General features: G+C 36.2%; 1 protein-coding gene and 1 long non-coding RNA gene across 3 annotated transcripts in view; one reads left to right on the top strand and one right to left on the bottom strand.

Annotated features, from left to right (window-relative positions):
• LOC101882685 (uncharacterized) overlaps positions 1 to 16,516 on the top strand; it is a 396,146-nt gene that overhangs the window by 350,833 nt on the left and 28,797 nt on the right. The gene's annotated exons all lie outside the window — the stretch shown is intronic.
• Positions 2,429 to 16,516, bottom strand: part of ccdc142 (coiled-coil domain containing 142) — an 18,068-nt gene continuing 3,980 nt past the window's right edge. For both annotated transcript variants that reach the window (XM_692665.10, XM_005157205.5), the window contains exons 4-14: positions 15,543 to 15,601; positions 15,331 to 15,391; positions 11,835 to 13,418; positions 10,463 to 10,549; positions 10,219 to 10,380; positions 7,374 to 7,537; positions 7,164 to 7,286; positions 5,207 to 5,321; positions 4,937 to 5,114; positions 4,645 to 4,856; positions 2,429 to 2,938 (exon numbers count right to left, since the gene is read on the bottom strand). In XM_692665.10, coding sequence (XP_697757.4) covers positions 2,685 to 2,938; positions 4,645 to 4,856; positions 4,937 to 5,114; positions 5,207 to 5,321; positions 7,164 to 7,286; positions 7,374 to 7,537; positions 10,219 to 10,380; positions 10,463 to 10,549; positions 11,835 to 13,418; positions 15,331 to 15,391; positions 15,543 to 15,601 — 2,999 coding nt within the window. In that variant the 3' untranslated portion in view covers positions 2,429 to 2,684. The remainder of the gene's footprint in view (positions 2,939 to 4,644; positions 4,857 to 4,936; positions 5,115 to 5,206; positions 5,322 to 7,163; positions 7,287 to 7,373; positions 7,538 to 10,218; positions 10,381 to 10,462; positions 10,550 to 11,834; positions 13,419 to 15,330; positions 15,392 to 15,542; positions 15,602 to 16,516) is intronic.

Below are 16,516 nucleotides of genomic sequence, written 5' to 3'. Positions count from 1 at the left end.
TAATAATAATAATAATTTTAAAAAATCAAATAACACTATAAACAACTAACACATTCACAGACATTTTCCCCTGAAACAGCTGAGTTCCAGAGTAAAATACATACAAAGCTATTTGTTTGTATGTGTGGTTCACATACAAACCATGCAGTGTGTGTAGTAGACCAATGAGCTGAACAATACAATAAAATCAACACGATAAAAAAAAATTGTCAAATATTAACATATACTACAAATAACCAAAAAAATAAAGCAATAAAAATTCAGACTACAATTAAAGATAGATAGAGCGTTTGGAAACCTAATTTAAACTTTTAATTAAAACAGTCAAATGTTTCCAATTACAATAAACAAACATGTTCACAAACATTTTCCCTCGAAACAGCAGAGTTCCACGAAAAAAATGGCCAAATGTGAACAAAAAATACAAATAATCAATTCAAAATAAATAAGACAAGTCTTAGGAGATTAAACAATGTATTTTTAAAAACAGCCACGTTTCAATTTACACCATAAACAAACACGTTCACAAACATTTTGCATAAACAGCAGACTTCCAGAGAGCAATACACATGAGCTATTGAAACAGGAAATCGGATGCTCCATTAGCAGCGGATTTATTCAATCAGCTGGCTCACCTCTTAATTAAAGGAACTAATTATGCTATCGAAAGACTTCTTGGCTGGTAGCTCCAAAAGTGGTTTGGCTGGCACTCCACCCCCCTCTTACCTCGCTGAAGGTGATGACCTTGTGATAACCCGTGTGTTCATCAGTCAAATTACTGTCCCCAGTAATGGTAATGCCAAAGCACTGGAACACTGGGGCCAACTAATCTGTATTCAAATTACATGCCACCAAACAGTAAGGTGGGCCCGCGCGGCCATAACTCAGCCGCCGTGCATTCTGGGGAGGGAGCATCGACGACGGCCCCCTCCCTGCCAATCAGACATTATCATACATTTCCCAGGTGTGCGACAGGCCTTCTGGGGCGCGAATGATATTGAGAAAATTCATCATACGTCTCCCCTCGCAGTCGTAATGGTCAATTTAAATTAATTACTGGTGAGGGGCTGCGTGGTGCGGGTCCGGCCGCGGAGCTCTCCGGCTCAGAGGTAAAGCTGAGACGTGCTGGTCACTTGACTTCAGCGGTTGTGCTTGCCTTTGAGGTCCAGAATGATAACTTGAAATTGTTTTTCATTATTTAGTAGGCATTCGGCTGTGGAAGAAATTAAGATATTGCTAGACCATTAACATTTTCTCTGGATTTATGATTCAGGCTACTTGTTTGAGCAAAAAATATAGTAAACCAATGGTGACTTTTCCCAAAAAAAAAAAAAGAATTTTCTCTCATAAATTAGCAAAAATATTTTTGGACATTTTTAGACAACCTAATATCAGTGAAAATGTTTTAAAGGTAAATGTTTTTAAAATAGGCTGTTTGGTTTTGATTTTTAAAAATTGCTCAACAAACAATGAATGCATTATTATTTCTGTGTTGCCACCATGTGATAATATCACCTATATTAAAAGTCTATTCTGAGACTATGAATAAGGATTCTTCCTATTATTTAAGATTAATTTTACGTTATCTATACAATACTTAAGAAGTTTTTTTTGAAGCTAAAGCATTTGACGTAACATGTCTCGTTTTAGCCTACACACTGCAATGTAAATTAAAAATCTATTTGTTATAAATGAGTCACATGAAGCTATTGTATAGTAATATATATTGCAACGTTTATGCATATAAATATGCAAATATAGAATGCAATACATTTCAGTTATTACTATTAAGTTAGTTCATTCACAACGTAAACTTACATCAGATTTAAATGTTAAAATTACTGTTTTTAGGTCTCGATTACTTTTTTTAATTTCTTGAACATAAAATATAAACACTTAGAAGAGTCAAAACTACTGTATGTGTTGGTAAAAACGATATGGTAAAATGTATTTGAAGGTTTAACCCGATGATCACTCGAAGCTCTTAAAAACGAGGTGTTTCATTTATGGTGTTTTGTCGCCACCTTTTGGTTATATGATAGATGACTAATGCTCTGGGATAAATCGCTAGTAGTCTGGGACAAGTGGTGCTCGCTGCAGAGCCATTTGAGGAGAGCTGAGCTCCAGCAAGGGGGAGCTTAAGCTTGAGCTCCACCTTTTTTGCACTTCTTCTACGAGTGATGTCACTGGGGGTAGGGTTAGGGGTGGGGTTGGTGTACGCATTAAAACAGCTTACAGGAGGAAAGCGACAGCTCATGCTCCCCCTTGCTGGAGCTCAGCTCTCCTCAAATGGCTCTGCAGCGAGCACCCTCTCTTCTGGGATCCCAAAATTAGTTGTTAAAAACTACACAAAACTGCTACATCACTCTATTCAGGTTACTTTGATGGAGCAATGAAAAATAATAAAGTACACAATTACACAAAAATATAAATTTGACAGTTTATTCAGGAAGGCATTAATGTTAAACTGATAAAAAATTTTACAAAAAAATGCAAGTGCTACACGTGTACATTCAGTGTTGATCTTTAAATACTACAGTTTTCCCTTTATTGTCTGGTAAGAAACTTAGCTATTTACATGCCTGATGACCTAATAGCACCTAATATAACAAAATGAATAACAACAAAAAAATGTTTGTAGGTGAGCTGGTAAACACAGACATAACTGTTTTTTGGACACTTTACTAAGGTTCAGATCGAGTGAAGCACTGCAGCACTGGAAGTTTCCAGCGTGAGCCGCTGTGTATCCGCAGGTCCAGCCATTCCTGCTGCGCTGCAGCCAAGTAAGACTCCTGTGGGGTGGACGAGAGCAGCTCTGGCGTCAGCGAGCTTTCGGCTTGTGTCAGGGCCTGCTGGCAGGCTGCTTGTATGTCCATACTCTCCAGATTGTTCAGACTCCCTGCTGCTGCCTGATCCATGACTTGTGCACTGTTAGGACCTGAAAAAACACAAGCATTAACATGGAGCAGATCCGGTCTGTTAACTTAAGAACAACTTTCTTATCATATAGAGTAGTCCATTTTACATCTCACTTGTCATGTGACAAGCTAAATTCTCAGTCCATTTCAGTTTACTTAATCAAATGTATTTACTTTAATTCAATTCATGTTTATTTTTTAGCGCTTTTACAATGTAGTTTGTGTCAAAGCAGCTTAACATAGAAATTCTAGTAAATTAAAACTGTGTCAGTCCAGTTTTCGAAGTTCAGCATTTTCTCCCCATGTTCATGTGGGTTTCCTCAAACTCCTGGTATTCTGGCTTAGCCAGGTTATCAACCAGGTTACCCAGGTATTCTTGCTGAGAGGTAACAATGCCATCCACATAACCACCATACTGCCCCACAATTTGAAAACTAGCAAAGTCCAGGGGCCTTTTAAAAGTACTCACTGTGTATTAGTTACAGATTTGTTATTACACACTAAGTCTTAATAATCATCTTATATACATAAAATTTAACTTAGAGTGGAAGTCAGAATTATTAGCCCCCCTTTGAATTTTATATTCTTGTTTAAATATTTCCTAAATTATGTTTAACAGCGCAAGGAAATTTTCACAGTAGGTCTGATAAAAAAATTTTCTTTTGGGGAAAGACTTATTTGTTTTATTTCAGCTAGAATAAAAGCACTTTTTTTTTTAAAACCATTTTAAGGTCAACTATTAGCCCCTTTAAGCTATATATTTTTTTTTCGATAGTCTACAGAACAAACCATTGATATACAATAGCTTGCCTAATTACCCTAACCTGCCTGGTTAACCTAATTAACCTAGTTAAGTCTTAAATGTCACTAAGCTGTATAGAAGTGTCTTGAAAAATATCTAGTCAAATATTATGCACTGTCATCATGGCAACGATAAAATAAATTAGTTATTAGAAATGAGTTATTAAAACTATTATGTTCAGAAAGGAGTTGAAAAAAAATCTTCTCCATTAAACAGAAGTTGGGAATAAAATAAACAGGGGGGCTAATAATTCTGACTTCAACTGTATAGTGTAAATGTGTTAAAACCAGGTATTTGTTTTATTAACTTAATCAACAATAAATTACAGTAACTTCAATTGATCAAAGATGCACTAAATTTAAAACAGCGTTACAAAGACAACTTGTTTAAGATTTCTATTTAAAATAGTTACTATTATTTATTATTAAACTATTAATTTGTAATAAATGTTAACCAATATTATATTTTAAAATACTGATTAGCATATTAGAATAACTTCTGTACCATAATGTGACTGAAAACAAACAAACAAACAAACAAACAATAATATAATAGATATCACCTTTTTCAAACAGTACATTATATTGTACAACTGCAAATGAACTATGTACAAGTTTTACAGCTATATTGTCCACCATACACCTTAACTTTTCCCTGACTTTGACTAATGCAGTAACATGCACCCTTTGTAAAGTTGCTCTAGAACAATAACTTCTGTAAAAAGCACTATCAACAAGTCTATATAATAATAATATAATATACAAGATAATATTTTATATTAATAATATATAATATAATATACAAGATATTTTTGTATATTTCCAGGTTGTCAAACGTTGATAACTTTGTTAAATCACTGTATTTCTGCTTTTTTACTGTGTTTTGGATCAGAAAAGAGACTTTATAAATTTGTTGTTAACTCACAGCAGTGTCTGAAGGGCTCCCAGCCGCGAGAGGGCAGGTAGGGTTTTGCCATAGGTTGCTGAAGCAGGCACACAATTGCATTATCCACCTGATGAAAGACACGTAGTGACAGCAGCTTCTGATGCAGCTCCTCTGAGAGACTGTATTCCTCTGAACGAATCATGTCTCGAATCAAGTCGAAGTCTTGTTTCAGCTGAAGAGCTCCCTGAATACTGCAGTAAATGGAGAACTGATGTAAACAAAAAGTGAAGAGAGGAACAGAATATCCTACACTGAACTCCACTTCTCTTACCTAAACTTGATCTTCTGTTTGAGGATGTGCTCCATCCAGGCCTCCATGAAGGCAGTCATGGCCTCAGTGAGAGCAGGAACTCGAGCATTATCTGGCAAAGGCTGAACACCCTCCAGAACCTGACCAATCACACTCTGAACTGCACACGCTGCGTAATCGCTTGGACTGCTGGGCAACTCTGTCAACACAAGTTTAAGCACATTTAGAAGACTAAGCAGTGCATAAGCACCTTTATAACCTAGTGTACATTTTGATACACTGCGTCTGTACCAGTTTTGTGATTGATCCTCCAGTGCCTTGCTGATGGCATCGTTTGCTCAAAGATTTCCGTTGACATTTTCTTGCAGTCCATGGTAAAGGTCCTCAGCACAAGATCTGAAAAAGCCTGCAAAGTAAATGAAGTAAAGGATTTTTTTAACTAGGAATATTATAAATGTGCACTTATTGATAATTTGATTGTTTCCAGGTTTTTATTAGTGTCAAAGGTTTTGTACCAGGTTGTTGTTGTTTTTATAAGACCAAATATGCATTTTATATGACCAAAAATGCATTTATTTATTTTGAATTGAAAATGACCACAAATTAAAATAATTGTTCTAAATGCATTAATAAATTCACTTTTTAAATGTAATTAGATGACAAAAAAAATATCACTAGTCATTTCTTCAGTCCCATTTGATCCTTTAGAAATCTATCTAATATGCGGATTAACAAACATTTCTTATTATTGGGGATGTCCAGATTCGATAATATGATCGGAAATCAGGCTCGATCACACGGTTTATATATGTATGTGTATATGTCTGAAGGTATTATAAAGTTGATGACGACAACATTGCCATTGCAAACTGTGAGATATGTAAACTTGGGATTGCCTGCCGGGTATTTTAAGTTGAGATGCTGTTTGTTTTTATATCAGATTTTTTTATATTTAATGTTGCACTAAAGTCCAAAAGTGAAAAATTTATGTCATTTATTTCTTGATTGGTTAAGCTATCTCACAGAAGCATTCTGTTTGTTAACAGAGTTGTTGTTTTTTTGAGAATTAAATAAAAAATAAGAATAAAGAATAAAAAGAATAAAGAATGCTCTTCTTTATTTATTTTTCTTTTTTTTTATGCATTACAGAAGTATCGGATCGGGTCTCGGTATCGATAGATACTCAAAAACAAATGACTCGGACTCGAGGGCAAAAAAACCTGATCGGGACATCCCTACTCATTATTTTTATCAAAGTTGAAAACAGTTGTGCTGCTTAAAACTTTTGTGAAAACAGTTATAATTATTTTTCAAGACTTGTTGATAAATAGAAAGTTCACAAGACCTGCATTTTGATCAAACCAATTAAACCTTGCAGAAGTATTCTTACAAACTGCAAACTTTTTTAACTGTAGTTTAATTTAAATAATCTGATTTCCTATCAAATTTAGATTTAGCAAAACCTTCACGTCTTTGCAAACCTGTAAGACTTTCTAAGGGCTGGGACACACCAAGCCAATGGCAGACAATTAGCACAAATCTAACCCAACAATTAAACCCAACTGTGGATCACGTTGGATCGCAGACCAAAAAGCTGTTTATGGAACACACCAAACGGACGAAAGTCAACTGAAACGAGTGTCTGCGCAAGAGGACGTGTCTTTCAGCTCTGCGGGTGCAGTAGTCGGTTTTCTCGTTCAAAAAAGGCAAATAGATCTTTTGACCCACGCAGACAGACAAAGTGCAAACAAAGTAGCATTTACTACCATTATCACCGCAATTGTCACTTACCACAGAGGGAATTGCTCATGCAAATATGAGAATCTAATAATCTATATTTTTTGAAAATATTTAAGAAATATAGCGAAACTACAGCTAGTCTCTTTGTAATCAATCTTGGCCTGAATTGTTTTCCTGCTATGTCACTTCACTAACTAGCCTGACCGACAAAGCTTAATGGCCGGCTGTGGGCTTGATGTTTCGTCAGATGGGGCATTTATAATCTACCTAATCTAAGAAAACCAAACCATTTTGGTCACTAATAACGTTCATTTTATGAATAAAATACCTATATATCAAAACATCATCAATATCTTTTTCTGTTCTAAAGAGGAAAAAATATCACACATGTTTGGAATGACATCAAGGTAAATAACTGATGACAATTTACATGTTTGAAGTACATCCCATTAAAACATCCTATTAAAATGTTATGCAAGCAATGTATAATAATGCTAGAATTTCTCACTTGTAGCTCTGTGAGTGCCTTAGAGAGTGAATCTGTCTGCTGAACTATTAGAGGGTGAACGGCGGAGTCTCTGATGACTGCTCGAGTCAAGTGAACCAGGCTTTCAACTGAGTCCTTGAGATCCTTAAAATAAGATAAACAAAGGTTAGATCAAACTATAAACAAAAAAATCATAGAGGTGCTTTTTAGTACAATACATGTTCCGTTTACCTTTAGATCTCCTTGTGTGACCAGCAGAAACTTGGTAATCGACCAAGAGGCTAGAAACTGGAAAGCTTTACTCATAACCCAGATAGTGGAGGAGTGGACAGTGGCAACAGACCTACACAGCAATGCCAGATGATTTCTCTTAAGGCTCTTGGATTCAATGTCACCTAGGCAAACGCGTAACAAGTATATTTTAGTGCCAACAGGATGAGGATAATTGATCTTATGTGCCTTAATCATTGTCCAAAATAGTAATATATAAATGACGGGTGCATTGTTACCAGAGGCAAAACAAAAATAATAATATTATATGGGGAAAAAAAATCCGCTACAAGCATTTTCACAATTTACTATGTTTCTAATATTACTTTTAATTTGGTAAATGAATATTTATCAAGGATGCTTTTAAATCAGTGACCATACAGACTTTGTCAAATGTTGTTCTTTTCAACTTTCGACTCTAAGGGGGGGTCCAAAGCCAATTATCCATTCTGATTCATTTATATGGTTAAAGAGGTAGACTCATGCTTAAACATGGATATGGTTTCAATAAATAATTTAGACATAATACAGACTATTTCTTTATTTTACTTCTGGATCATAACTGCGCCCATCACCGCAACAGAGCTCCACAGTATTTGGCTGAAAATGGGTCCAAAAAAATTGTGCTTTTGGATCTGAGGTAAGCTGATCTTGTTCATTCATTCATTTTCTTTTCGGCTTAGTCACTTTATTAATCCGGGGTTGCCACAGCGAAATGAACCGCCAAGCGGCATCACAGGATGTAGTAGGTCGCTAATGGCAAGTTCAGACGGCATGATTTTAATCTCGATTTTGACTCACTGACAGGTTTTGAGAAATCGCCGACAAAAACCTGAAATCACAGGCAAATCGGTGCTCATTCACATGAGTAACAATCACAGAGTATGAACTGTCAAAGACGTGATCTGAGAGAATCGCCGATGCTTGTAAGATATTTGGCATGCTACATATCTGGACCTGTCAGGGATTCAAATCATGCTGTGTGAAATGTGTTCTGATTGAAAAGAACATCGGCTATCACCTACAGCCAATAAGAGAGCAGCATTCAGTAGTATGAGTTAGGGTTAGGAGAGAAGTTAAAAAGGGCTTCTTTTTAGTCTATTTGGACCCAAGAAATAGAGAAAAAACTAGTGTAAACTTGGTAGGAGCCCCCGTGTCTGTTTGACGTGTCATCTGAGCATTATCACAACCGGGTCGAAAAAGAAAAAAGTTGAGAAGAAATTGCCAATTCCTTTCAAAAGCCAGGTGAGCAAAATAATAAAATTTTCTGCCCCACTAAAGGTTTTTTTTTCATTATGCAGTTAATAACAAAATATACAGTGCATAATTGTGTACACCCAATTTTGAAAATGAAAATGTTTATCAATTTTTAGGTGAATATAGGCTTTGTATTTTGGTGCAGATTTACTAAACAGATATATTCATTAAAATAATATTTTAGTCACCAAACATATTCAGAAATTGAATTTTTTTTTCCATTTGTTGCTTCTCTGGATTTTTCCTCTTTTTAAAATTTGTATTTAATATTTTTCTATAACGTAAATTTGAGTGTGCTAGTTTTTGAGCCGTTATTTTGTTAAGTTATTTTGTTAGATAAGCTCTAGATTTGGCGTCAGCACTGACTAATCTAATGTATATGCACAAATATAATATTGTATAGCTTCCTAATGAAAATATGAACTTAAAAGCTAGATTTGTGAGGGGTGTACTTATATATGTTGAGCAGTGAGCACTGTATACTATGTGGCCGAGCATTGTTTTCACATCACTTCTTGCATGCGTTTGGTTATAGAATGTAGTTTGCAGACCTAGACAAAGTTGTCGGCCACTGTTCCTTTTGTAAAGTCATGCAGTGTAAAACCCTCTGTCACTGATCCATCTCGCATTGTAAACAAAGCAGCGACAAAACGCTACCCCAGAGAGTCATGCAGAGTGAAAACATCTGTGACGCGACCATTTTAAAAATCATGCAGTCCGAACTTAAAGTAGGTCTGGTGTATTCAGATGGCAGTTTTTTTGTTTGTTTGTTTTTCAGAGCAAACTGGAAATCTGTAATTTTGCCCAAAAAATATTACAAAAAAAAGTGCTTTTGGATCAAAGATGGATGCCGTATTATTCTTCAGGCACTTAAAATAATATGAGTTTGTGCAAAATGAGAACTATACATTCCCTTTAAAGACTGGCTTTCACAAACTCATCAGTAACTATTAACTATTGTTTGCTCCATATCATAGGTTAGGCACAGTATCAAAAAATTTGAATTTTAAAGTTATGTGTTTTTGTAAAATGTATTCTGTGCAATTCATGAACACTAAAGTACCTTCAAGTTTTGGTTTCCCACATGCCTTATTTTACTCATTTATTGAACATTCCTATAGTAAAAGCCCAAATTTACTAGGCTAGGTCAGTTGGCATTTCAGTGTGCATGTTCTCCCCGTGTTCGTGTGGGTTTCCTCCAGGTGCTCCGGTTTCCCCCACAGTCCAAAGAAATGTGGTATAGATGAATTAAATAAGCTAAGATAGCTGTAGTGAATGTGTGTGAATGAGTGTGTATGGCTGTTTCCTTGTACTGCGTTGCAGCTTAAAGGCATCCGCTGCGTAAAACATATGCTGGATAAGTTGGCGGTTCATTCCGCTGTGGCGACCCTTGTTGAGTTAAGGGACTAAGCCGAAGGAAAATGAATGAATGTTATTATAACCTTTAAGAACAATAGAAACTTGCTTTAAGGTGGTACTTATGAAAATATGACAAACCCTATCTAGATATCCATTATACTGAAGATGGCAAAAGTGTAAAGTTGAGTACCTGACTCTATGTCTGGGTGTTGCAGTAACTGAAGAACTGTATGGAGAGGTAGGAAGAGCTGAAGAATAAGATCCATGGTGGCGGTCCTTATTGCACATCCTTCCAGTTTAGCTCCAGGGACACATTTCTCTTTCAGTCCTGAGCCCAGCGACAAACACTTCACTGCAGAACAACAGAATACATTCAAAAGACCAGCAACTCCAACTAGTACTCATTTAGTCATTATTTGGTTCATTTAACTTACTTTCATCCCACTGAGTGAAGGCAGCAGTAGATAATAAATAAAAGCAAAAATCACTCAAACTTTCTTTACATTCCTCTGGAATGAGATCTAGAAAGACATAAAAAAAGAATTTTAAATAACTATAAAAGCCAAAAAAAAAAAAACATCCGATTTCGCAAAAATAAATAAATAAATAAATGCAGATTGAATGCAGATTGTTTTCTACTGTACAATGAAAGGTTTTTTAATTAATGTGAACATTCCTGCCAATTAAATCATTGTAGAAAAGTATATTGTTATTTTCGTATATTTTCAGTTTAATTTATTACTGTTTATTTATCAAAATTGTCTATCAAAAATTATATGATTCTGAAATTTCTATAAAAATGTTAAGGAAAAATGTATCACTGTCAGGGCATAGTTTACCCAAAAATGAAAAGTTCCTCACCATTTAAGACTCTAACAGTATGGATAAAAAATACTGCGGTTTCACGGTATTGCGATTACTGCTCCATAATATATTATTTTTAAATGTCTGAAAAAAAAAAAAAAGAACAAGACCTTTTTTTTGCTTTGAACATAACGGCTTCATCCGAAATTGAACACTTCCATACTGTATAGTACGATAAAATCAAGTATGCGAGCCAAGTAGTATGTCTGAATATATAGAATATGAAAAACAGTATGTGAGAAGAACCCGGATGACCTACTACTTCCTGCGAGATTCTGAAGTGCGCATCCGATGGACGCTTTGCTATCCCATGATATACCATGAGGGAATTCGTGAATGGCAATGAAGCGAGTATGTCACATGATAATGACAAAATGGCATCCGTAGTATGTCCGAGCTCCATCCATTTTACTCACATTCATACTGTATAAAACATACTTTTCTATCAGTAGAGAATTATATTCAAATTCAAATGCAGTACCTACTGAGTAGTGTGCGTAGGAATACTGTAAGAACAGTATAACAGAACATTTTGGCAGTTTTAAAACCTTGACTTTTCCAAACTTCGGTATATCTTGAAAAATGTTATTGTCCCATGCCTAATTCAAGCAATTCTAAACTTACAAAAGCAAATAATTCTGCTGAACACAAATCAAGATATACTGATTAATGTTTGTGAATCCATTGATATCCATAATATTTTTTATTCCTATCATAGTAAATCAGTATATCTTCCTTTGGGTTCAACAAATGAAACTTCAACAGGTTTGGAACAGAACTACCCATTTATCAATAATATTAAGCTGTACAGCTTTACAGACTTAATGCTACTTTACTTTAGTATTTACATTTGAAAAAAAGTCAGAAATTGCCAGGGGTATGAATAATTTTGATCAAATATATGTTTTAAACTGTTAGTTTCACACCATATACACATAGTACCTTCAAAATATGAATGTTTGAGCCACGAGACCAAAAGTAGCAGCATTTCATCATTCCACTGGTTGATGCTTCCCAAGGTGCTGTTATATGGCTGATAATAAAAGTGTCTTATGACTGCTTTACCAAATTGCTTCCACAGAAGGTTTTTATAATTGGAGAAGAGCTTCACGCAAGCGTCAGACTTTCTGAGATCCACTGCAGCAGCATCGTGGGCCCTGGAGCTCATTCTGGGTCTGTTTAAAAGCTTCTCTTCTCCGTCACTTGCCCTACGACATATCACCACAGAGTCCTCAAGATCAACAGTCCTGTCTAATGGAGGCTTTTTGGGAATATGCGGAGCCAAAAGATTTGTTGAGGTCACTAGAACTTTAAAGAGAGTATCGAGGCACGCTCTGTCTCGCGAGATAAACAAACTGAACGGGAGATTCGAGGACCAAAGTTTGTGAAGGGGGCTTTGAGGAGTGTCTTCAACTGCAGCTTGAGGTTCAAGTTGTACTGTATGTAAGTTTATTGTGGGTGATGATAAAAGTCGACTGTTAAGTTTAGTGTGACCTTTGAGTTCCTTGGGGTTATTCGCCAATAGGAGGTTACTCTGCTGAGAAGCCCATGTGTAAAGTTGCTTGGCTACTTTCTGCGCTCGACTCTGAGCAAGAATCATCATTAGCTGCTCGACAGGGAATATTGTAGGACCGGTTGCTTTTCGAATTGTGCTAGATCCCAACTGGGGCCAATCTGAGTTAAACATGAGCTTTGAGCTTTGTGTAGATGTCTTGCACTGGCTCTCTGTGTCTTCTACAATCTCGTTGTACAGCTCAACCGCACACAGAAGGTCCACCAATGCATCTCGGGGCACACGGTCTAGCTGGGCAGCAGTGAGAGCCAAAAGAGCAGTGTAGATGCATTGCTCCAGCAACTGCATGGCTTGCAAGGCCAGCAAACACAGAGTTCGCTGCATGGACGAAAGGGTCTCTATGCGGCTGAAGAGGGCACGACGGAGGCGAAGGTCAGAGTGTGCTTTGGCCCAGAGCAGATCCCAGTGGCTCACATGAACCTGCATTTCTTGACACAAAGCTCTAAGGTTGAGATTCCAGGTGGAGTTTGGCTGCTCAGTCACCTGCCCCTTGTCAGGCAAAAGCAGTTGAGTTTTCTCCAACACCGAGCCTAATTGAGCAACAAAGCAGGTGGCCATTTGTGTGCGTCGGGCGTATTCATGGAAGAAGAGCAGCTGGGCTCTTTGGTCCATCAGGTGTTGTAGCTGGCAGTAATGCTGGGTAAATGCTGCAGCCTGAGGATGGTAGTAAAACTCCTCTTCCTCTGAGGATGAAAGACCCCTGATACAGCCAAACGATCTGCCTCCTGCAGGATCATGGAGAATGTGGCACTGAGAGCTGAGGTTCTGAAGAGTTTCTCCAAGACGCTGGATACTTCTGGAGGAACAGGACCCGATGCTCTCGCTTTCAGATTCCCAGCTGCCATCTTTGCTCTTCTGCCTCATAAGCCGCTTCAGGCTAGGGTTCAGTCGGTTACGAAACAAAGCCTCTGCTCTCTGGAGGGATTTGGTGAATGAACTTTGGTACCAGGAAGCTGAAGAAAACAGAAAAGCAAAAATGTAACTACTGTATGCTTGCAGGTCAAACAGAAAACATGGCTATATAATTTCCAATGTCAAGGGTTTGATTCAAAAAGACTGCATGAACTGATTAAATGTATACCTTGAATGCAATGCAAGCGGTTTTGGGTGAAATTACTTACAAAATGCATAAAAAAATATAGGTTTTGGTGAAAACAGTTTTGTTTCAGTCAGGTTTTTGTAATTTGATAATCCACAATAAGGAAACCTCAAAATTTACTTACCCTCACGAATATCCTGTGCATATGACTTTTTTCTGTCAGAACAACACAGTCAAGTAGCTTTAAATTGTATCCTGTCTCTGTAATCATGGTGTTGGGCAGTGGCCACTTTTTTAAAGCTTCCAAAGATCCATTGTGGTTTAATTTTCACTGCTGAAAATCCAAACATTGAAGAGCACATCCATCGATGCACAGCTCCACAAGTCCTAAACCATGCAAGCCAGTGGCGAGGAACAAACTTCACCAACTGACAAAAGACTCAAAACCTTGAGAGAAACCAGGGTCAGCTGGGCACAACCATTTCTCCTCTGGCCAAACTTTTCTCAAACTTTTGTAGAGATGCAGTCTAGGCACCCTGAACATCCATCAAGGAAAGGCTGCAGGTGTGAGAAGTCACCGAATGGTGTACAGGCTGGCCCATGGGATCATGGTGTATTGACCTTATTCTAAAATGTGGAAGTGCGCCTGTTTCGCGATTGTCTTAGAACTTCCGATTCAGTCGCCCATGGGAGAAATGACTAGGAATAATAAACGGCAGAAAACGGTCAAACTACTTGCTCTACAAACAAATGTTTGCATGACTATACAGACCAAGTAGAATAATATAATAAGAAAATATCAAATTGCAACATCAAGCAGCGTAATGAGCAGTTTTTAACGTCAAAAAATGAATGGAAGTGAATGAGACCGGAAGTCTCAAGCCATAAAGATTCAAATGGCAGCGCACGCTCGTCAGCGGAGAATAAGGTAAATAACATTATACAACAACACTAAACCAGTTAGTTTTCTTGCTCTTATGTGGCAAGTGGTTCCCTTGAGATGTGTTTATTCATGGATCTTCTGCTGAATCTGACATCATGTGTCAGGCATCATGTCAAAAGTCGGCTAAGAAGTTGTCTAGAATGCTGTTGGCAGCCACCAGAAATCAATGATTTCACTATATTTTAAAAACTACAAATATTTCTGTTCTAAAACACATCCGTTAACCTGGGTTGTTTTTATGATGAGTTTGTGCGCTTTTGAAAGCATCAAAAAGAGCCCACAATGCAACATCATTATAGAACATGGAAGAGCCAGGGTAAAAAAAATAGTACTCCAACTGTCTGAAAAAGAAAGTCCTATACACTGTAGATGGCTTGAGGGTGAGCAAATCATTTTTAAGAAAACTATTGCTTTAAGAAGTCAGATCTCCTCAAACATCCTAGTGAGACATCAAAAAAATTCTGGTAGGTGTCGAGTTGAGAAGAACTGCTTTTTTAGACTGCTGAAGCAAATACACTTTTTGTAGCCCAGTCCAGCGGGACCACAATAAGCCTTTACCCCTGACTTTATGACTGTAACAGAAATTGAACTTGCTGACCAACACAAATTGGTCATCAAAATAATCTTCATTAATGAATACAAAGTTTATGATTTACAAAACTTAAACACAACCCATTTAAAACCTACAATAAATATATGTAGCTTATGTTACCATAGATAGCAACAAGAAAATAAAAAAACAGCAGAAACCTTTGCACTGATGAGTGCAAACAATTTATTAAAATTCAGAAATATGATTAAACTGGTCATTTTTCTAAAACTAATTTTAGTGATTAAGTCAGTATGACCTTTGCATTCAAGTGACATCAATTGCTATACTTACCATCAAATTTCTCATTGGAAATGTATTCATCAGGAAGTATCTCTGAATAGTAACTAGGCCTCTGTAAAAAAAAACACAAAGAAAAGAAAATCAAAGATGATAAATGACAGATTCTGGTGATAAATAGAGAGACTGCAATGCCATTTTTTTACATTTAAATCAATGATAAATTGTTTAAGCAATACACATTAAAATGAGACATTGTGTCTGACCTGTCCATTATCACAATGTTGATTTTCAGGACTTTCAGCAGCAGAACTGTCCGTTTTATCTGTTTGAAATAAGAAAATGCCAGAATACAAGCAAATGTTCAAACTTCAATGCTATTGGTTTCTACTTATCATGCTAATCATTTTTAACAATATACTGACATCACCTGTCTTTTGAACTTTTTTAATGGTTGAGTTATACTGGATAGTGGAAAAAAACAAAAACAAATGTCTAAGTGTTCTTTACTCTTTTGTAGACAATAATTAACTGAAAATTAATTGGCAAAGACACAGAAATATTGATGCAGTATTGTTCAAAAGTTTGGGGTCTGAAAGACAGATTTTTTTTATTCATTGTTTTATTTAGGGTGGATGTACTGATCAAAACATGTGACACAAAATATTTCCTTAAAGGTTTCTGAAATTTTCTGGAAAACTGTCATCACATATACTATGGGTCAAAAGTTTGGGGTCACTTTTTTCATGTTTTTTTTTTTTGTTTTTGTTTTTTTGAGAAAGTTATTCTGTACATTAAGGTGGCATTTATTAAATGTAAAAATTGTTAAATTGTTCAATATTTATTAACATTTTAAATAACTGCCTTCTTATAGTATGTAGTTTCCAATACAATGATTACTCCAGTCATTATTGCTTTTATTACTAATACCATTAATAATAATAATATTAACAATAATAATTAATAATAGTGTGATTTCAGAAAGATTGTGTGACTCGGAAGACAGGAGTAATGATGCTAAAAATTCATCATTAAAATCACTGGAATAAACAATTAAATTTAATTATAAACTACTTTTGCACAGTTATTTTAGGGCAATAACATTTCACAATTTTACAATTCCTACTATATTTTTGATTAAATAAATGCAGCTTAATAAGCTTAATTAATAAGCTTAATTAAGCAGGATAAGCTTAATTTAAAACATTTAAAAATCCTACTGACCCCAAACTTTTGACCA

The sequence above is a fragment of the Danio rerio genome, chromosome 14 (genome assembly GCF_049306965.1).
Source record: "Danio rerio strain Tuebingen ecotype United States chromosome 14, GRCz12tu, whole genome shotgun sequence".
Classification (NCBI taxonomy): Eukaryota; Metazoa; Chordata; class Actinopteri; order Cypriniformes; family Danionidae; genus Danio; species Danio rerio.
Note: the sequence above shows the minus strand (reverse complement) of the source record. Positions and strands in the feature narration are given on the sequence as shown.